General features: G+C 45.7%; 1 protein-coding gene across 2 annotated transcripts in view; it reads right to left on the bottom strand.

The window, feature by feature from the left end:
• Nucleotides 1-22,415, bottom strand: part of TAFA4 (TAFA chemokine like family member 4) — a 155,255-nt gene that overhangs the window by 5,627 nt on the left and 127,213 nt on the right. The window contains exons 4-5 of one of the 2 annotated variants that reach the window (XM_059663019.1): nucleotides 11,062-11,217; nucleotides 886-1,010 (exon numbers count right to left, since the gene is read on the bottom strand). In XM_059663019.1, coding sequence (XP_059519002.1) covers nucleotides 886-1,010; nucleotides 11,062-11,217 — 281 coding nt within the window. The remainder of the gene's footprint in view (nucleotides 1-885; nucleotides 1,011-11,061; nucleotides 11,218-22,415) is intronic. The other variant, XM_059663018.1, reaches the window with a different exon arrangement.

Genomic DNA, 22,415 nt, shown 5'->3' with positions numbered 1-22,415 from the left:
CAGAGAGGGAGTGCTGTGGCAAGAGGCTACTTAGAAACCTTCTTTTCTGGAACATGCTTGTGCTCATGGTCTTGTTTCATATTATATGTAAAAATCAATACAAGTATAATCTTCTGAAATGTCATTTCTTAGTCTACAGGAAATACAGTGAAGGAAAAAAAAATTATCATTGATGGATGTATGACCCTAGGTCATCAGTAACTCCAAAATTTCTATTTAGGAAGAGGTTAGGGAAATGGCTGGAAGGCGCCACTGGGAAAAGGACAATGAAATGCTTGTAAGATGAGGTTTGCTTAGCAAGCACACTGAGTTTACATAGGTTGGAAGTGGATTGGGATTGACTTAGAGGTGGAGCCCATAGAAATGATGGGAGTGTTAACCTTCCTCCACCAACAATGACTCCATGACCTCCCACTGACCTGGATATAAAATATTACATCAGCTTATCTGTCATAGTCACTGTTCAATATAATTTTTATATATATATAGCTAAAAGTGTCCCCCCAGGAGTTCGACCAGAGACTGGGAGTTGGATCACTCGCAATGATGTGTGCTGACTACCAGGGGGCAGAACGAAGGAAGGCCCTGGCTGGCAGCCAGCAGTTGGGGAAGGGAAGGCCCAGCCAGCAGCTGGAAGGCCCTGATCAGCCCTGATTGCCAGCCAGGCCTAGAGACCCTACCCGTACAGGAATTTCATGCACTGGGCCTCTAGTGTGACATAAAGAGTTATGCTGGGGAAAGGACATTCCAGAAAGGCCAAAGTCACAGATGGGGTGGCATTGCCCACGCAATATTGCCAATCTAATCAGTGGCCAGATAACACCAAAGGGGACCATGGCTACTAGTGCTGAGGTTGCACCATGCGGCTACTTTGTCTATACTTGCCTTTGTAGTTTTGACTTTATTGCCACTGCTACAGGCCCAACCTGAGTCATCTGGCAGCACTTTGCAATCCTCTCCTTCCAAACAGGGATCCATGTGGCACCACCACTTCTGAACCACGATGGAAGCTGGAAAACAAAGGCCAAATACTGCGGGTGACACTGCTTCTTCCTGCCAGTGTGGACAACGTGAAGCTCAGCACAGAGGAGCACGCTGACCTCACTGACATAGCGGAGTTAGTGAGATCTCACGCTTCAGGGCAGGCCTGCCTCGGTCCGAATCTGGCTGTGACACTTTTTACAAGTGACATTGAATTCATTATTTTACTGCTCTCCACCTCATTTTGTTCATCTGTAAAATGGGGGTAAAAATAGAACCTCGCCACAAGATATGAAGGATAAAGAAAATTCATGTGAAAGTCTTGGCTGACTTTGGGGCAGTCACTTCGGTTCTCGGAAAGCGTTAGCTATTACTGTGGTCCTCATCTTTGGTGGTAGGCTGTATGTGGATGGTGCAAAGTTATGTTTAATGGTTTTTGTTGTCAATAGCAAAGACTAACAGCAGTCAACATTTCCAACCCACGCGGTGCTCATGTCCTCATCCTTTCCAGCCGGTGCTGAGCACTGCAACACGGGGCCCCAATGGCCCCTCAATGCCACATTCTAGACTTGCCAGCTCACCTGTGAATTCACTTCCTTTTACCTCAGCATGCCTGCAGGGGGCGACCAGTAAAAGCATTTGTGTTTTAAGCCCATGGAGCAGGAAGTAGCAACCCTCTGAGTCCTCTGGGTTTAGAAGCACAAGAAGTGAAGAAAGCACCATCATCTTGGCTGGTTATTCCCACAGAATCAAAGGACAAAAGGATCGTGACTGATTTTTAAGGGTGAGCCCCGCCAATAGGCTGGTGCAGGACAGGGTGCTGGGGCCGGGGTGCTGGGAGGGTAGGGGGAGAAATAGAGAGGATCTTAGCCCTGTTTTTCTTGTTGAAACAGCAACGCTAATAGAAAACATCCCCCATTGGATTTCACTTAAACTACTACCGCCTGAGAAGTTTGAAATTCAAGTTCAAGAAAATCTTTATAAATCCTTTTCTTGAGGGCCTGGCATGCTAATTGGCTTCCCTGCATTTTCTAATTTCAATATAGCTGTACCTCTGAGGTTAAAAATTATCTTCTTGCATTCTACAAAGAGAAAACTGAGGCCCTGAGGTATTGACTTGTCCAAAGTCACATAGTTTGAAAAGAGTCAAGCAACATTGAATGGGGGCAGTCTGACCCTGCATCCATGCTCCAACCTGGAAATACAGGTGGGCGAAAGCAGGTCTACAGTTGTGAGTACACAAAACAGACCTTATTCTTGTATTATTATTTATTAATTACTGTATTATTTCCCATATGAACTATATGCTTCCCTTTGCCCACCGCTGTATACAGCTGCTCCCTCACACCAGGGATCTCTAGTGAAACAAGCCCTTGTATAGAACCAGGGATGAAAGTAGGTGACACAGCGAGCCAGTGCATGCAGACTCCTCTGTCAGGCAACTGAGGTGCAGCATGATGAGGGCACAGCACGGTTTCATTATCAGCTTCGGCGGCCGGACACTGCGTCTACCCTGATGCAGAAAAGTGGCCACCATTCTCGATTCTGGCCAAATCCTGAGCTTCTATGCCATCAGTTCCACAAAACCAATAACCTGAGTAGGGTGTTTTGCGATCTGGGATAACCACTTGCTAGTTAAATCAGACGGCGCTGACACTGAGAGGGAAAGTAGCTGAATGGGTTATTTTTTCTGAGAGAGACACTCCACTGGATACATTGGGGGAACCTGAGAACGTGTATTCCTTTCAGCCCCAGATATCACAATACTCTCATCTTCAAACTAGATGGAGTTTTGTCATTTTCAAAGCGCTTTTACCTACTGTCCCTCTTTTGATTGTCCCAACAACACTCAGAAGCAGGAAATGGAAGCAGAAGATTCCAGGAATAAACACCAGAGCTTTCGGTAACATGAGTTAAATGAGAGAGGAGGTATTAGATTCTAGTGCTCTCTCTCCACCCATCTGCCTCCTATGCCACACTGTACAACAGCTAGATTAACAAGTGCTCCCCAGCGTCTGGCCATGTTTATAGAGCTGCCACTGAGTCATTATTCCTGAACACCCTGGTTGGTCCCAAGTGGAGATAAAGACAAGAGATGGTTCTCAACCCCCAACTTAAAATACCATCCACAGGACTGGAGAAGTTTCATAAATGTTGACAGAGCTTGGTTATATTTATACAGCGTTAAAGCTGAATCTAAAATACTTTATCTTATCTTTAAAGCTGTTCCCTAGACCCTGGCTTTCACTCAGCAGGGGACTCTATACTCTTCAGAGGAATCAGAGCCACGTGGACGAGTCAGAAGAAGCCTTGATGGGCACATAGTCAGAGACCTGTCCTCATGGGGGCAGGAGAAGCGGTGGGACAGTGAGTGGCCACCCTGGAAGCCAGCAGACCATGCAGCCGAAGGGGGGTCAGCAGGCCGCCCAGGCACTCAGCCGAGGAGGACGGTATAGAAAGCAATCTCCAGGGGCTCCGAGGCTGTGTTTAGACTAAACCGGGCTCTCTAAGCAGGAGGGAGCCATGGATAGTGCGTGAGGAAGGCAGGGCAGGGAGCCAGGGACACCTGCACCAGGCAGAGTCCACCTGGCAGGGCAGTAGGAAAGGCTGGGGCAGAAAGGAGTATGAAAGAGAAGAACAAGTGAGGCGTGAGTCTTAGAAGGGGCAGCAGGCAGAGGACTGTAGAGCACTGTAAAGGGGTCCAAAAGGTGTGAGTGCAGGGAGAGATCTGGGAATCAATTCTCTGCAGAGAAAACAGAGCGCATCACATTTTCTCCGCTTCACGGCAGGGAAATGTCAGTGCTTCCCTACTGACTCGGGGACCAAGAACACTCTCGTGCCAACCCCGAGGAAAGGCGCTGGAGGAAAAGAAATGATGGGTTGATTCAGGCATTCATCATAGAAAAAAAATGCCAGTTCTTAACTACAGAGAAGAATATTGTTTTTCTAGTATTTTCTTTAAAGATTTACATTGAATTTATCTAAATAAATAAAAGAAGGAAGTATATACGGTCAATCTCTTGTGAAATTACTCACCAGTTTTCTTTTATTTACTTGGAAAACATGAAGTGCCTGTCCAGAGACAGACTCGCAGAGCCTCCGTAAAGAGCAAGCTGCCCTGGGCGGGAAGTGCTTCCACTGTGGAGCCCGGCCTGCGGCTAGAAGGGTGCACAGGGCGGTGCCCTGAGCAGGCGCCTGCTCCCTGGGGCTTCACTGGGCAAGACTCAGAGCAAATATTCTCTCAGAAGAGACAGACATCAGAGCCACCACAGGAGCCAAAATGAAAGCTGCAAATTCCTTTATGAATTAAAGATTGACTAACAAGCTCACAACGAGGTGCGAACCAACCAAGAGTGTGCCCTGCGGGTGAGCAGGTGATTCAAGGGCCTGGGCACTGAAGCTCTGCGTGCACACTGCGCAGGGCCAGGCTGAGGCAGGGACGCGAGTGGGGTTCTCCTAAAATAACCGCAGAGCGCCGCCCCCTGACCTGAACCTGTCCCCACAGGAAATAAACCTGTAGGAGGCATACTTTTATTTTCCTCATGATACCATAACATACTTTCAATGAGAATGTCTTGTCGATTCTATTTTTTTTTAATTATTTTAAAAGCCTCATGCCTTCCTTACTTATGAAAAGATAAAGATGCCAATCTGTAATAAATTTCACATTTTATGCAGAAAGGAAGAAAAAGACAGTGAAATCCTGGTTGTGCGGAAGTGAGTAGTACTTTCTATAAATGTTCCAGGGGGAAAAGGAATGTGTCCAATCAGCTAATCTGCTTCTGGTGCATTTTCTTTACTCCCTGATGTATAAAATACATGGAGGGTTTGGCTTGTTTTCTATCCCTTATCTTAAATAAATATCATCCCACTAAACACAACTTACAATATGTGTTTATATAGCTACTTCGATAAGCCCACCTTTGAGTAAGACTAACAGCGAACAGGCTCACTTTTCAAGGTCTGGCCTCCCATTTGTTGACTTAGCTCAGTTGTACTTACACGGAGTTAAGGCTTCTCTAAAGGAAGATGCATTTTCACACTGACACATGGACAGGAAGGTGGAGAAAACATCTTCCCGGAATATATAGCATCTGGAAAATGGACGTAGCCACCAGAACACTCTCTGAGATTCTGTGTTTTAGCTTCAGCTATTTTGCTGTCACCATTGTTATTTCAAGACACTTACAATCTTCTTCAAAATAACTAAGCCATTTATTAATTTTTAAGATTGCTAGGTGGCAAGCCCTGCCAATGTATATTTCTCTCTTTTTTTAAGACAAAAAGCCATTCCAACCTGACAGGTAACAAACATAAAAGCAGTCATGACAGCACTACAATGTTGCTTCGGGAATCCCACTTCTTCCCACTCCACACTCGCAGTGTTGTCATCCCACACTGTGCACGGAGCGCTGGGTGGGCTGCACAGAGCGCTGGGTGGGCTGCACGGAGCGCTGAGGGGGCTGCACGGAGCACTGAGGGGGCTGCACGGGGCGCTGGGTGGGCTGCACGGGGCGCTGGGTGGGCTGCACGGAGCGCTGAGGGGGCTGCACGGAGCGCTGAGGGGGCTGCACGGAGCACTGGGTGGGCGTGGTGGGATGCAGAGCTGGACCCTTTGTGACCAGGTCTGTCCTCGGCCAAGTGCCCCCTCACACAAGTACATACCCCTGGAGTGAGGACCTCAATGGTAGGGTTTCTTGACCTTGGCACTATTGACATTGGGGCCAATAATCCCTTATTGCGAGAGTCCATCCTGTGCCTTGTTAGATGTTGAGCAGCCTGCCTGGCCCCCACCTCCCCAACGACAGTAGCACCCTCTACCCCAGGGTAACAACCCAAAGTGTCTGGAGACATTGTCGGATGTCTACCCTGGTTGAGAAACATTATTTGTGGTTATTGGATACTAGAGGTCGAGTGCACGACATTCGTGCACTCAGGCGGAGGGGGCTGGGGGGGCGGGGGCGCAGGGTGTACAGGGGTCCCTCAGCCCGGCCTGCACCCTTTCGCAGTCCAGGAGCCCTCAAGGGATGTCTGACTGAGGGCTTAGGCCCGCTCTCCGCAGGGAGCGGGCCTAAGCTGGCACTTGGACATCCTTAGCGCTGCCACAGATGCTGTAGAGCCTCCCGCCACTGCTGCACGTACCAGCCATGAGCCCAGCTTCTGGCTGAGCGGCACTCCCCTGTGGGAGCACACTGACCACCAGAGGCATCTTCTGTGTTGAGCATCTACCCCCTGGTGGTCAGTGCACGTCATAGTGACCGGTCATTCCACCGTTTGCTCAATTTGCATATTAGCCTTTTATTATATAGGCTACTCAGACCAAATGAGAGGCTTAGCTGTTCATCAGACCTCATTAAACTAGGGCTCATTAAAAGACTCCTACTCCACAGTAGACACCAAGCCCCACAGCCCCTGGTCTGCCTCCATGCCCCCATCGTGGGCAATGCCACAAGCCTAACGCTTGGAAACCTATGCTCAGAAATCTTGGGGTGTTTTAATGAACTTCCTTCACAGTACTTCATGCCCTTTCTTATTGGCACCCCCTGCTTCATCCAATCCAGAATACAAATTCCCAGCAGGTGGCAATTAAATTCTAAAATGTGATTGTATCTAAGGCCTCTAACCCCCACGGCTCTGTTTACACCTCCAGGCTGGTCCCCTGCCATGTCCAAGCCAGACTGTGCTTCTTCCACCTCCCAAGGTGGCCCACTTGTTCGCATGTGCTTCACGTGGCTGCGCTGCCCAGTTCCCTCCGGCCTGGTGAAGTCTCACCACTGCTCCCCTTCTCTGCTCTGCCCAGAGCCCTTCACCGACTAGAATTTAATTGTCCATCTTCTGAGTAAGGTTTGGGCTCCTTGAAAGCGGGACCTATGTCTAATTACCTTCCTTCCCTGGCACCTAGGACACGCCAGGCACCAAGTTGCTAAATTAAAAGTTGATAAATGAACTCACACATGCAAGACACATTCATCCAGCTCACCAAGTGCTTTTGCAAAGTACACCTTGCTGGCATTCACCTGATGACCGGAGAAGCCCAGAGCCCTGCTTCATCGTAAGTGGCAGGAAACCACACGCAATGAGAAACCCCTGGGAAATCACAGCTGTAAGACAGACCTGGATCTCACACAGCTGGAGCTACAGACATCGCCTTCGGTGTGAACAGTCACCCTCATCCCAAAGCCAGCGAGTTCCGACATCTGAGAAAAAAAATTCAGGAATCATCAAAAGAAAGAAAAAAGTTGCCCTAACTGGTTTGGCTCAGCAGATAGAGCATCAGCCTGTGGGCAGAAAGGTCCCAGGTTCGATTACAGTCAAGGACACATAGCCGGGTTGTGGGCTCGATTCCCAGTAGGGGGCATGCAAGAGGCAGCCAATCAATGATTCTCCCTCGTCATTGATATTTCTATCTCTCTCTCTTCCTTCCTCTCAGAAATCAATAAAAATATTTTTTGAAAGGAAAAAGGTTTATAAAGTAACTGCCTCCCATTCTTAAGCCTGTCTTATTCATCTTTTTAAACTCAGTTTAGGAAGCATTCCCTTTGACAAAATAAATTAAGTTTCATTGTAGTAGTCATTTATCTCATTTTATCATAAAACCACTCAGCATGATCTCTATAGAGCTATTTTTTGATAAATGTGTAGAATGCAGTTCCCGCCACTAAACAGCCTATGTATGCCTGGAGAAGATTCAAATGGGAAAATGCTGGCCCGCTAAACAGTTGTCTGTTTCAGGACCCAAGTAAGCATAACCTCAATCAAGTAATTCCCAGACCTTCTCCCAAATCCCAAATGTGTATTAAAGACACATTTCAATAATTCAGGGAGACTCATAAATTCATTATAACAAAGAAGCTCGATGAGGGAAATGGGGGGGGGGGGGATAGCTAATTGTTCTCCCTGTTTAACTTGTAAAAGCTATAATTTTATGTAAAAGCGATGAAAAAAATGATGTGTGGATTAATAAAAATGCATGAGGCTGTTCCACTTTCTATGCCAACATTAATTAGTGCCTGCTCCAACATTTTCTCACCTTTGTTTTAATTTAAATGTAAATTGAAATGAATTTTATATTTCAGATCCTCTCTGTTCTTATTGACAAATAAGGGAAGAGGAATGTATCAGCAGAGACCAGGTCTTCCCACAAACCAATTAGCAGCATGATACTGCATAATTATTATGGGATAAAGATTAAGCAGGTAAAACTAAAAAGCCCTAATGGAAATATATTCAGATAAGGACTAGAAGATTAGGGGGAAATATATTCAGATAAGGACTAGAAGATTAGGGGGATGTGAAAAAAGTAATATATCCTAACTAAAGCCTGAACTACAACATTCCTATCTCCTCTGTGACTTTGATCCAGTAAACATTTATTGAGCACCCATTGTTTGCCAGACAATGCCAGGTGCAGGGAACACAAATACACAGACAAAATCACAACCCATCTTTCAGAGTTTGGGTGTTCTCTGGCCACAAATGTTGCTCTGAAGTTATGTATTTACACAAAACTTATCCTGCACGAGGCACATCTAGTCAAAAGTTTCCATTTAAATTGGTACTAGTCATATTTCAAATGCTCAGTTCGAATTAGTCACACACTTCAAATAATCGGTAGCCACATGTGGTTAGTCACTACCAATCGTCCTGGACCCACCCGCATCATGACATGTGGGTGCAGAGATGCAAGGAGAACGTGTGCATCGTCACAGAAGGTTCTGCTGCACACACTCTACTCAGACCACAAATAATCGGTCCCCACCGCCTCCTGACCTATGACGTCAGGGAAATCAGCCAGTTAGCCTGTGAGGCTGTTGATTTGCCATAGACACAACCAAAACGTCCCTTCAGTAGAAGAACGGCTGTATACATTATGGCCTATCCGTTGACTAAAGCAGGTTAGATTAAGAAGTATCCAATGTGATACCATTTGTGTACAACACACATTCATATCAAAATCTACTGCATTTTCCACAAATCTATCTTAAACACACAAACATACAGAAAAATATATTGTCCAAACAGATAAATGTAGCCCTAGGGTGGTGGCCAAAGGGCATTTTGCCCAAATATAAAACAAGCTAGTTTAGGGTAAGGTATTAATGTTCCCTTTACTAAGAGAAAGATGCTAATAGTAATTGCTACCCCATTCCTATTCTCCAGGTACCAATACTTTGAGTATTGCCCTGGCCAGGTGGCTCCGTTAATTGGAGCGTTGCCCATACACCAACAGGAGGTAGGTTCGATTCCCGGTTAGGGCACAGACCTAGATTGTAGGTTCAATACCCTGCTGGAGTGCGTATGGGAGGCAACAGATCCACGTTGCTCTCTCACATCGATGTTTCTCTCTCACTCTCTCTCCCCTCTTCCTCTCTCTCTAAAATCAATAAACATATCCTCAAGTGAGGATTAAAGTAAAAACACTTTGATAATTGTAAAACATGATTTAGATATATAACACTTAATAGCCAAAGATAGATTTATTCTTCAAACAGCTGGAAGTCACCAAACTGGTTTCAAGAATAACAGTGACATGATCAGTTCTGTTTATTAGAAGCATCTTTCTTGCTACAGGGCGGGGAATGGAACCCGGCAGTAAGCTCAGCAGGATGTGGTGCTGGCCCCTACACTGGGGGGGGAGGGGGGTGACAGTGGGGCGGAGAAAGGTAGACTGACCTGAGAGAGAAGGAGACAGAATGGCTATGACTTGGCTTCAGTTGATGGAGAAAATACATAATACACTGTCCCAGTTGGGGATGCAGGAATTTAGAAAATTTCTTTTAAATGCATTTTTAGTGTTAAAGATCTTTACCTTTTTTTACAGGTACACAATCCTTTACCTATAATACCCAAATCCAAAAAGCTCTGAAAATGAAAAGGATTTCTGTAAGATGGCAGCAAAACCTGACTTGAATTAGCATGAGGCTCTTCATCCTACCTGCCCCTTCTGCATGACTATCCATATACCTCACTGTAGAAATTTTAACAGCTGTGATTATGGGGTGCCACTGGAGAAGACAGAGGGTTTGTTATGTGGTAGATGGTATATGCACTATGTTACCTTCATAAATATCTGACGACACCTGAATTTGGCAACACATTTGGCCCTCAGGGATTTTGACAAGGAAACGTAGAAGGGAAATTGTCCATGTTCCCTCTCCAGCTTTAGAGTAACTGAGATTACGCTGATACAACACCACTGGTGGGCAAACAGCCCGTAAAGAGGTGCCTGGAGGAGAGAGGGGAGGGAGTCAGCTATTATTTTCGATTGTGCAATAGATCTGCAGTTAAGAATATGTTTGTGTGCATGTGTCTGTGTGTGTGGGCATGTGTGTGTGTCTGTGTGCGTGTGTGTCTGTGTGTGTGGGTGCATGTGTGCTTTAACTGCCGGCCTTTACATGTGCATCAGATGAGACTGGAAGAGTTCATTTTCTGGGAGGTTCATGCCACTGTAGAGAAACTCTACAAGACTTAACCTCCTAGCTGATCTCCCGGGAACTAATGTTTCTAACAAGGTGTCTCCTGGGAAAAGGCAGGACATCAAAAGGAATCAATCCCAGGCCTCCACCTACAAACATCAACATTCACTCTGCTGGGCAGAGTACTCTGCTAGGATTTGGAGACGACAAATGAATAATACTACACAATCCCAAATTGTTCTCTGAGAAGTTGCACCAAAGAAGATGCTTTATAATGTTTGTTAAAATAATCATAAACTAGAAATTAAGAAAATATTTGTCTATAACATTAACATAAGGTGAGAAAACCAGGCTGAGTCCAGAGTTTGAGAGCAGGAAGAAGAGTGTCTAAGGAAGCAGATGGGATAGTGGGTCAGAAGAAATCAAAGCACGTCTTCCTGACTGTCCAGTAATGGAACTCCCCACTGGTCCCTCTTAAGGGACATCATTATTAACCGACCTTACTGATTATGAAATTTGTGGAGTTACATTTATGTCCGCTTTTGGGGTAACACTGACCGAATAAACCTAGTTTTCTTTGCATTGCAGACAGTAAAGCTGGGAGATTCTTGGTAGTTGTAGGCCCTTCCTGCAATATTAGAGACACAGACCGGAACGGTCTTACCTTCAACACAGGAAGGCTGAGCCCGAGTGGTGCCAGCAACCTGTCCTGGGAAGCAGGAGCACTTGACTGTTTGTGATCGCTCTTCTATGTGGTTTTTGTTACAGCACCTGTGCACAGCAACCACCTCACAGGTCCCCTGCTTGACATGATGCTGACCTGGTAGGTAACGGGGGAGAAAAACAGACCCAGGGCTGTTATGAGGAAAGGACACCACCAAGAACAAGAATGATGCCATGGCTACATTTTCCAACTTCCTGGGCTGCCTAAGAATCTTTGCAATTTTTATTTTGATGCAATTTCACATGCAAACTAGAGGCCCGGTGCACGAAATTCTTGCATGGGTGGGGTCCCTAGGCCGGCGTGCAATCAGGACTGATCAGGGCCAGGCCAATTGGGGCCCGAAGGCCCTGGCAGGGTCGGGAGAGGAGGTTGCGGTTGCTGGGTCAGGTGCGGAAGGAACAGACCCCGACGCTGCCCTCGGTGCCCTGCCACCCCACAGTTCCCCGCCTCCCCCCTCCCCTCCTTTCCTCAGTGCCACACTGCCACAACCCCGGGGGCCTGCTGGCCAGGGGGAGGGATATGGGAAGGGGCCAGGGGAGATTTCAATCCCCAGTTTGGAACTTGCAGGAGGCAGCCAATCAATGATTCTCTATCACTGATATTTCTATTTCCATGTCCAAAATCAATCAAATATATATTCTTAAAATACAAGGTTTTTAGAGGAAGAAAGGTAGGGCAAGGGAGCTATTGACAGGGGGGCATTTGAGATCTTGCTCACATTTCAAATAGGATATCATAAGGTGGTCCTCAGGGGGTGACAGGTGAGGAGTGGCAGTGGGTAGAGCAGGGCACTGCGGGCTAAGGAATGGGCTGTAATGACTGGGAATGTCTGTGACAGTGACACCAAGCATATGTTGGGGACATCGCCGGGATCATTCATCCCCAAGAGGTTTTGATTCCGGAGGGGAGGAGAAACACGGAGATCAGCGGACCTTTCTTAGCCTGAAGGTGAGGCGGGCAGCAGGAGTCTACAATGTAAACACACAGTGTAACTTGCTGTCAGTCAGCGGCCAAATCAATGCCCCGCCAGCCCTGGTGGCTGTGTCCTGCCACTCTCCGGCTGTGCTGAGGTGCTATTGGCCGGGGAGGCCGAAGCCATGCCCCCAAGCACACGTAGTATACAAAGGGGCGGGCAGGAGGCCAGAAGTTGGAAGCTGGAGCTGAGGCGGCCTGGCAGTGCTGCATCCACCATGGAGCTGGACAGGAAGCCGCTGTTGGTGTGACCGGCTTTGGAGTCGGAGGGGCTGCGCTTCCTGCACGTCACTGGCGGGGCCTCAGGAGGCCTTTCCCTCCTGGAGCCGTTCTTCCCAGGGTGGTGGCCTCAGCCACTTTTTTTTTTCCAATTTATTTTTTTTATTGGAAAGCAAGCTCTGGGATCCCTGGGCCATAGAGTGTGCCTCCAGGCCTCACTTCACCCCACTCCCCCTCCTCCTGTGTTGAGCATCTGGCCCCTGGTGGTCAGTGTGCATCATAGCGACTGGTTGACTGGTCGTTCTGGTCGTTCCACCATAATGATCACTGGGCTTTTATTATATAGGATGTATATAACAATGTCAGAGGGGAGAGGTGGGGTCAAGAGGACAGAGCAGGAAGATCCTGGGCTCACCTCCTCCCACCAACACATCAAAACTAACTGCAGAACAAATTCTCTACAACCGAGAATGTAGAGAAAAAGCCACATCGAGATGGGTAAGGGGTCAGCAGAGGGGCATTCCACAGTGGGAGGGATATCACAGCCTTGAGGCCGCCTGGAGGAGTGAGGCGTCTGACCCACCTCAGGCTCTCCAGCGTGGACCTGCTCCAGGAAGAGAAGCCCCTAACACCTGGTTGTGAGAACCAGCAGGGCTTGTGTTCTAGAAACTGAGGGCTCTGGGATAGCGAGCACCCTCCCTCCCGGGTCTGTGCACAAGAAACTCATTCTGAATCAAAGCACATGGGTCATTCGTGAAAGAGATATATTGATTATTTTTAGGGTATCCGCTGGAGGGATTTGGTGGGCTCTCTTTGGGAACGGAGGCAATAGTGAGTGCCTTTCTCCCCTTGTTTGTTTTGTTTGCTCTCCTGCTCTCCAGCCTGCCTGACACTCTCCATTATGCTGCTAACCATTCCACCCACCTGGCATTCCCCTGAGGACCTACCCAGCCAACCACCTTCCAAAGCAGCACTCTGCTCCCCACCCTAGAACTCAGTGGCAGCCCAGGAGGCCTAGAAAGTGGGGGCTCTGTTCCCACCACCTGAAGATGGCCAGAAACATCCCCAAAGTGGGGTTGAGGGGCCAGACCCTACACACCAATGTATCCACAGTAGTAGTGACCAGGCCTCAGCCATCCACCCTGGAGGCTGCTCTGTACACCAGCAACAGTGGCAGCAGGCCAGGCCAGAGGCCAGCTCAACCCCCCACTACCCCTCAGCAGGCCAGGCCATCAGACAAATGAGCTGCAGACCAGCCCACCCAACATAGTGCCCTCACAGTTGCAGCCCAAGCACAAGAGCATACACAGCCCACATAGGGGATGCCCTGGAAAACCAGGCCCTGGTGACCAGGGTGTTGTGCTACTGGCCCCATGGGACACCTTCTACATGAGGTCACTCTTCCAATACCATGAGACACACCTAATACACAGAAACAGAGTCTTAGGCCAAATGAGGAGACACAAAATTTCTTCCAAATTAGAAAGACAAAACCCTAAAAAAAGAACTAAATAGAGACAGGCAATCAACCAGATAAAAAATTCAAATGGTCATAAGAGTGCTCACCAAACTTGAGAGATGAGTGGATAAACACAGGGAGAACTTCAACAAAGAGATAAAAATATCAGAACTAAATAATACAATAATTAAAGGAAAATATACTAGAGAATATCAATAGCAAATATGAGGCAGAAGAACAGGTCAGCGACATGGTAGACAAAATAGTGGAAATCACCAAATTGGAAAACCAAAAATAAATAAATTTTCAAAATGAGGAGAGTGTAAGGAACCTCTGAGACAAAATTAGGCATTCTACCTTTTGCATTATAGAGTCCCAGGAGAAGAGAGGGAAAGGGACAGAAAACCTATTCAAAGAAATAATAAACAAAAACTTCCCTAACCTGGCAAAGGAAATAGGCATCCAAGTCCAGGAAGCACTGGAACATTCTCCAAGATAGACCATATATATATATATATATGGCTAATATGCTAAGTGTCCCTCCTACCATCCAGCTGGTCACTATGATGAGCGCTGACCACCGGGGGCACACACACAATGCAGAAGCGGCCAAGCTGCAGTGATGGCAGCAGCAGCTCTTGGGTGATGCACCTCAAAACGAGAGAGGAGGCAGCCTGATTCCTCACAGGGCCGCGTGATTCCATCTTCGGCCATGGGTTATGTTGTTGCTGGGGCACTGTCGGCCCTCAATCTGGTTTACTGCGCACTTGAATTCACGTTCTACACCCTGTACGACAGCAACTTTGCAGAGTGCCCTCTGGCATTCCAGGATCCCTCAGGGGATGTCGGAGAGCCAGTTTCGGCAGGCCAGGTGGAGTGCCCTGCCTGCTGGAGGGACCCTGCTCACTCCACAGGCGCCAGGGAGGGGCCGCAGGAGGTTGGCTCCAGGGCGTGTCCGGCTCATTTCGCCCAGTCCCACCCTGCCAGCCACCTTCTAATTAATTTCCTTTCAATGTGCATGAATCCATGCACCAGGTCACTGGTTTAAGAATAAAATAATATCAAGCTTCTTCTCAGACCACAATGGTATGAAACTAGAAACCAATTATAAGAAAAAAATGAAAAAGCACAAACACATGGGACTAAACAATATGCTACTTAATGATTAATGGGTTAACAAAGAAATCAAAGGAAAAGAAAAATATCTTAAGACAAATGAAAGTGAAAACACAACATTCTAAAATCTATGGGACATAGCAAAAGCAGTTCTAAGATTGAAGTTCATAGTGATACAGACCAACCTCAAGAAATAAGAAAAATCTCAAATAACAAATGTAACTTTACACCTAAGGCAACTAGAAAAGAAAGGAAAAACAAAGCCAAAAGTTAATAGAAGAAGGATATAATAAAGAAATAAATGTAATACAGCTTTAGAAAACAATAGAAAGGATCAATGAAACTAGAGCTGGTTATTTTGAAAAGATTTTTTTAAATTGATAAACTTTTAGCCAGAATCATGGGGGGTGGGGGGGAGGACTCAAATAAATAAAATGGGAAATTAAAGTGGGGAAGTTTCAACTGACACCACTGAAATACAAGGAATCATAAGAGATTACTACAAATAATTATACTGTCACTATTTGCAGATGAAATAATACCATATATAGAAAACCATAAAAAAGTCACCAAAAAACTATGAGAACTAAAAAATGAATTCAGTAAAGTTTCAGAACACAACATTAATATAAGAGATCAGTTGTGGCCCTAGCCAGTTTGGCTCAGTGGATAGAACATCGGCCTGTGGACTGAAGGGCTGAAGGGTCCCAGGTTCGATTCCAGTCATGGGCACATGCCAGAGTTGCAGGCTTGATCCCCAGTGTAGGGTGTGCAGGAGGCAGCTGATCAATGATTCTTTCTCATCATTGATGTTTCTATCTCTCTCTCCCTCTCCCTTCCTCTCTCTAAAATCAATAAAAATATTTTTAAAAAAGAAATCAGTTGTGGCCTGGCCAGTGTGGCTCAATGATTGAGCATTGACTCATGAACCAAGAGGTCACTGTTCAATTCCAGTGGGGGATGTGTAGGAGGCAGCCAATTGATGTTTCTCTCTCATCGATATTTATATCTCTCTATCCTTCTTCCTTCTTCTCTAAAATCAATAAAAACATATTTTTAAAAAAGAAATCAGTTGTATTTTTATACACTAATAACAAACCATTGGGAAGAGCAATCAAGAAAAAAATCTCATTTATAATTACATCAAAAATAATAAAATACACAGGAATAAATTTAACCAAGCAGGTGAAAGACCTATACACTGGAAACCATAAGATATTGTAGAAAGAAACTAGGAACACAAATAAATGAAAAGATACACCATGCTTACAGTATTGTTAAATGTCTGCCCACAAAGCATTCATGGGGTCAATGCAATCCCTATCAAAATACCAATGGCATTTTTCACAGAACTAGAACAAATAATTTTAAAATTTATATGGAAACACAAAAGACCTCAAATAGCTAAAGCAATCTTGAAAAAGACGAACAAAGTTGGAGGTATCATACTCACTGATTTTATACTACAAAGCTATAATCATCAAAACAGTCTGATACTGGCAAAAAAAAAAGTAGACACATAAATCAATGGAACAAGATAAATAGCTCAGAAATGAACCCACTCCCACACGGTCAATTAATCTATGACAAAAGAGACAAGAGCATACAATGGGGAAAAGACAGTCTATTCAATAAATGGTGTGGAGAAAACTGGACAGCTACATGCAAAAACATGAAACTAGACCACTTTCTTACACTATATAAAAAAATAAACTCAAAATGGATTAAAGATTTAAATGCAAGACCAGACACCATAAAACTCCTGGAATAAAACATAAGTAGTAAATTCTTTGACATCAATCTTAGTAATAATTTTCTGTGTATGTCTCCCCAAGCAAGGGCAATGAAACCAACAGTAAACAAATGAGACTGCATTAAACTAAAGAGATTTTGCAAAGGAAAGGAAACTATCAACAGAATTAAAAGGCAACCCACTAAATGGCAGAATACATTCGCAATTTTGACGCATGCAACAAGGGTTTAATATCCAAAATATATAATGGCCTCATATAAGTCAACATAAAAAAAATCTGATTTAAAATTAGAGGACCTGAATAGACATTTTCCCAAAGAAGATATACAGATGGCCAACAGACACATGAAAAGATGCTCAACATCCCTAATCATCAGGAAATGCAAATCAAATCCCAATGAAATCACCTCACACCTGTCAGCTTGGCTATTATAAAGAAAAACGTGTTGTCGAGAATGTAGAGAAAAGGAAACCCGCATGCACTGTTGGGGGAATGCAGGTTGTTGCCGCCACTATGGAAAACAGTACAGAGGTTCCTCACATAGGGCTGCCATGTGACCCAGCAATTAAACTTCTTGATATCTATCAAATATAAAAAAAACTAACTCAAAAATACATGCACACTATGTTCATAGCAGCATTTAAAACTAGAGGCCCAGTGGACAAAATTCATGCATGGGGGTGGGGGTCCCTCAGCCCGGCCTGCAATAACGCTAGCATCCCTCACTCTGGCCTCTGGCCCGAGGCCCCTCCCCTCCCCTCCCTCCATGTGGCCGGGGCACGGATGCTGGGCTTGTGTTGCTGGGGTGACGCTGCCAATGTCCCGCCCTGGCCACTATGGGCCCCTCCATCTTTGTCACAGAGTGACAGTTAATTTACATATTACTCTTTTATTAGATAGGATAGCCAAGATATGGAAGCAACTTCAGTGGCCACTGATAGATGAATGGATAAAGAAGATGCAGTACACACACACACACACACACACACACACACACACACACACACACTGGAATATTACTCAGCCATAAAAAAGAATGAAATCTTATCATTTGTAACAACATGAATGGAGTATAGGCTAAGTGAATTAATTCAGAGAAATAGAAATACTATATGATCCCATTAATTTGTGGAATCCAAAAAATAAAAATAAGCAAACAAAACAAAAACACTCATAGACAGAGAACAGACTGATAGTTGCCAAGGGGAAGGGGACAGGGAGAAGCGTGAGAAACATGAAGGGGGTTAAAAGATACAAATTTCCAGTTATAAAATCATTGAGTCACAGAATGTAATGTGTGACATAGGGAATAGAGTCAATAATACAAAAATAACCTTGTAGGGTGTTGGGTGGTTACTAGACTTATTATGGTGATCACTTTATTAGGCATATAAATGCTGAATGAACATATTGTACAACTTAAATTTGTCCCATGCCAGCACAGTCAAGTGTGAACCTGAGTGGGGGCAGTGAAGGATTTAGAAAAGACAAGAGATGAAAGCTGGGTCTGGGTGGGACGCTGTCCTCTCTGATGGAGAGAGACAGTGCCACGGCCTGTAAACCATCTCTTTATTTTATAGCCAGATTCCACTAGGCAAAGTAAGGGTGTGGTTACAACGCTCTCGTGGGTTTCAAATCTACTCAATTACATGGACCTGAACTCTATCAAGCCCACATCACTCAGGCACATGGGGCCACGTGATCGGACCATAGGTTCAAGCTTACAACTATAGCTGTTGGCTACAATTGTCCTGCGAGGGCTTTGCCCTCCAAGCTGGGACTTGCAAGTGGCCATGAGAGGACTGTGCCCTCTCATTAGTCTGAGGCTTGAACCTGTCCAAACACTGTAGCCGCTCTCCACATAAACTAATGTAATATTGTATATTAACTATATTTTAATTTTGAAAACTTTTTAAAGAAAGAATTCACAGTGAGGAGGACGATACTTCAGTGATCATTTGATCATTTCTTCTTCCAGCATGCATTTTTCAGGATTGTTTGACAGTGGCTATGTTTTGTTTTTCATATAAAAACAACAAAGGTAAGTTTGAACATTTTTTAAAGCTCTCAAGAATAGTGCAAATAATTTCTCTGAGCCTGTGGTAGAAAGAAATTCGACCTCCAAAAGATTCAACCCATGGTTATGTTATATTACTTACATGGCATAGATTTTGCAGATATCATTAAGGTTACTAATTGATTTTAATAAAGAGAAATCAGTCAGACAGTGAAAGACACATACCATAAGATTTCACTTATATGCGGGATCTAAAAAACAAAATAAACGAAGGAAACAGAAACTCAGAAATGCAGAGAACAAATTGGCAGTTGCTAGATAGGAGTGAGTTGGGGCCTGGGTGAAAAGGGGGAGGGATTAAGAAGTACAATGACCAGTTATAAACAGAGGCAGGGGATGTAAAGCAGTGTGGAGAACACAGTCAATAATAGAGCAACAGCTGTATGTGTTGTCAGAGAGGTACTGAACTTTCAGGGCAATCATTTTGTAACAGGGAATAGGTTGTTTAATTTATACATTTTATTACTTACATTTTTTTACTTAGGGGTCTCTTGTTATAACAACAGAAACTGATCCGAGCCAAATTAATCCAAAGAGAATTTATTGGAAAAGTATCAGGAGACTGCAGAACCAAGAGAAAACTTATCTTATTAAGTGGAATGTTCCTTGTGGCTGACCCTGAATGAATCATTCCATTGTATGAGTCTGTCATACTGCTCAAGGCAAGGTCAACTGTGAAACCACCATCTCAGCCCCCAACCATCCCGCCTCCTAGTGTCCACAGCTTTGTGCAGTCCCTTCCCACATGGAAACAGCTCAGTCCTTATGACCAAGGGCAGGCAGTAGAAGTGATGGCACATCACTTCCAAGACTGGGTGGCCACTCAGTGCACCTCAGATCACACCCTCTGGGGTAAGCATGGCATGAGAGCCCCTGGAGAGAGGCCTGTGTGGCAAGAAACTGAGGTCTGCAGCCAACAGTCCCGGAAGTGAGCTGGTAAGCAGACTGCCTTCCCCACTGGCCGGTGCTGCTCTGTGGCACACAGAGCCGCCTAGTGGTGGCTGTCACTGCCACGTTAGGTTATAAAAGACAGCAGCGCACTCACTTGCATGCTCACCACTCACTCTGGGGAAACCATGTTGTGTGTAGCTCTATGAAGGGGCTGCTGGGCGCACAACTGAAGTCCACTGCCATCAGTCAGTCATCTGAGTGAATGGAGGTGCAAACTACCACTGTCCTCCACTGAGTCTTCAAAGACTGCAACACCAGCAACAGCTCAACTGGAATCCGACAAACGAGGCAGGCCCACCCCACTGAGCCACTCCCAGATTCCTGATGCTCACAGCCCATGTGAAATAGCTGGTGGATTGTTTTAAGCTTCTAACATTTCAGCTAATTGGTTGCATGACAACAAATAACTGCCAACTCTGGCTGCACCAAGATGCAGGGACTGAGCTTTGCTCCAATAAAAGCAACATAAACAGGAGTGCAGAGGAGGCGAGGTTTAGAAATGATTAATAAAAGGCAACCTTTTAGAGCACCCTCATGCTTCTCAGATACACCATTTACATATAAATGATTCTGTGAACCACAAGCAATCACATTACTCATTAGAAGAGGTTTCCGCAGGGTTTCCCACTGGGAAAGGCTTTCCTTGGCTCCTGCTGTTTGGAAATGTGCTTCACATAACCAGCTTAAAAATATTCCACACTTCTGACTTTTCATCCATAAAGACAGGCCTCCCACAAAATAAGCTTTATGTTATTCTGAATTTTTTCTGGCCCTTCCATGTCATACTATCTTAAATATTGGTGGGAGCAAAATTTAGTGACTGGTGAAAACAAATACTAAGGGGAAGTTCCGTTTGTAAAACATATAAAAGAAGAACCAATACCCAGAGAAGCAACCCCAGCATGAGAGGTTCAGCCTGCTACAGAAGAAAGCATAAATGTGAAAGAAGTAATCCTATATAATAAAAGCCTAATATGCTAAGTGTTCAGTCATCCTGTCATCTGTTCAACCAATCAAAGCGTAATATGCTAATGATATGCTAAGGCCACTCAACCGCTCACTATGACGTGCACTGACCACCAGGGGGCAGATGCTCTGACCAGTAGGTTAGCTTGCTGCTGGGGTCTGGCCAATCGGGACTGAGTGAGACAGGCCGGACATGCCCTGGAATACTCCCATGGTCCCTCCCCGGCTGGCCAACCTCTCGTGTTCCTCCCAGGCCTTGATTGTGCACCCGTGGGGTCCCTCGGCCTGGCCTGAACCCTCTTGCAATCCGGGACCCCTTGGGGGATGTCAGAGAGCCAGTTTTGGCATGATCCCACAGGCATAAAAGGCTAATATGCAAATCGACCAAATGGCGGAATGACCAGTCGCTATGACGCACACTGACCACCTGGGGGGAAGACACTCAACGCAGGAGCTGCCCCCTAGTGGTCAGTGCACTCCCACAGGGGGAGCGCATCTCAGCCAGAAGCTGGGCTCATGGCTGGTGAGCCCAGTGGCAGTGGCGAGAGCCTCTTCCACCTCCGTGGCAGTGCTAAGGATGTCCGACTGATGACTTAGGCCCGCACATCCCCTGAGGGCTCCCAGATGGCAAGAGGACTCAGGCCGGGCTGAGGGGCAGCCCTCCCCCCACCCCGCTGAGTGCATGAATTTTGTGCACTGGGCCTCTAGTTAAAATATAAACTTAATCAAATGTTCACAACAAGAGTGTGATTTCCCATAGGTAGTTGTATGCAATTGTAAAAGAAATGTAATAGTAATTCCAATGTCAGTAGTAACCCAGGCTTTAGATCTGAGTAAGCAGAAAAGCGAGGACTGGGAAGAGCTGATGGGAGATCCTTTTCTGGCCTCCAGTTGCAAATAAGCACATCAGGTAACATTCCTGACAGCTGACTAGCCACATGGGGGCAGCGGGAATTCATCCCAGGTCCTGTCTCACCGACAGTACTCCCTGCGGCCACTGTCTCAGTTTGCTCAAACTGCAATAACAAAATACAGACCAAGTGGCTCAAACGACAGGTAATTTCTCATCATTCTGGTGGGTGGATGTGAGATCAAGATACTGCCAATTCCGTTCCTGGTCAGGGGTCTGTTCCTGGCTCTCACTGCCACCTTCTAGCCTGTCTGCACAGGGATATAGTGCTCTGGGTCCCTTCCCCTTTTTGGTAAGGACACCGGCACTATCAGATTAGGCCCGTCTTCATGACCTCATTTAACCTTTATCACCTCCTCACAGACCCTGTCTCCAAATACAGTCATATTGGGGCAGGAGTAGGGACACAAACATTCAGTCCATAATTGCCATCATGCCTTAATTAGATTTTAAATGACCCCAGGGAGTCTGGAATGAAAGCAGCTTTAAACCTGGTTAAGAAAATAAATGTGCTTTAGAAACTTCTTAGAATAGTCAAGAAGTGATTGGGACACTTATTAATAATACTAGAGGCTCAGTGCATGAATTCATTCATGGGTGGGGTCCGGCTAGCCCGTCCTGATTGGGGCCCATGGGGGCGGGGCGGCCGGGGGGAGGGGACCAGGTGGTTGGCTGGTCAGTCCTGGTCCCTGGTTGAACTCCTGGTCGAGGAGACAATTTGCATATTAGCCTTTTATTATATAGGACAGTTTGCTTGGAATTTTGTTATCTAGATAACCATCGACAAATGCAAATTAAAGGGGTTTTTTTTCCTATTCAAACTTGTCTGAATAATCAGCTTGCCTGGTCTAGGGTTTTATTCATTTTACA

Source organism: Myotis daubentonii, chromosome 14, assembly GCF_963259705.1.
Source record: "Myotis daubentonii chromosome 14, mMyoDau2.1, whole genome shotgun sequence".
Classification (NCBI taxonomy): domain Eukaryota; kingdom Metazoa; phylum Chordata; class Mammalia; order Chiroptera; family Vespertilionidae; genus Myotis; species Myotis daubentonii.
The sequence above is the reverse complement of the archived record's forward strand: the minus strand, read 5'-3'. Positions and strand labels throughout refer to the sequence as shown.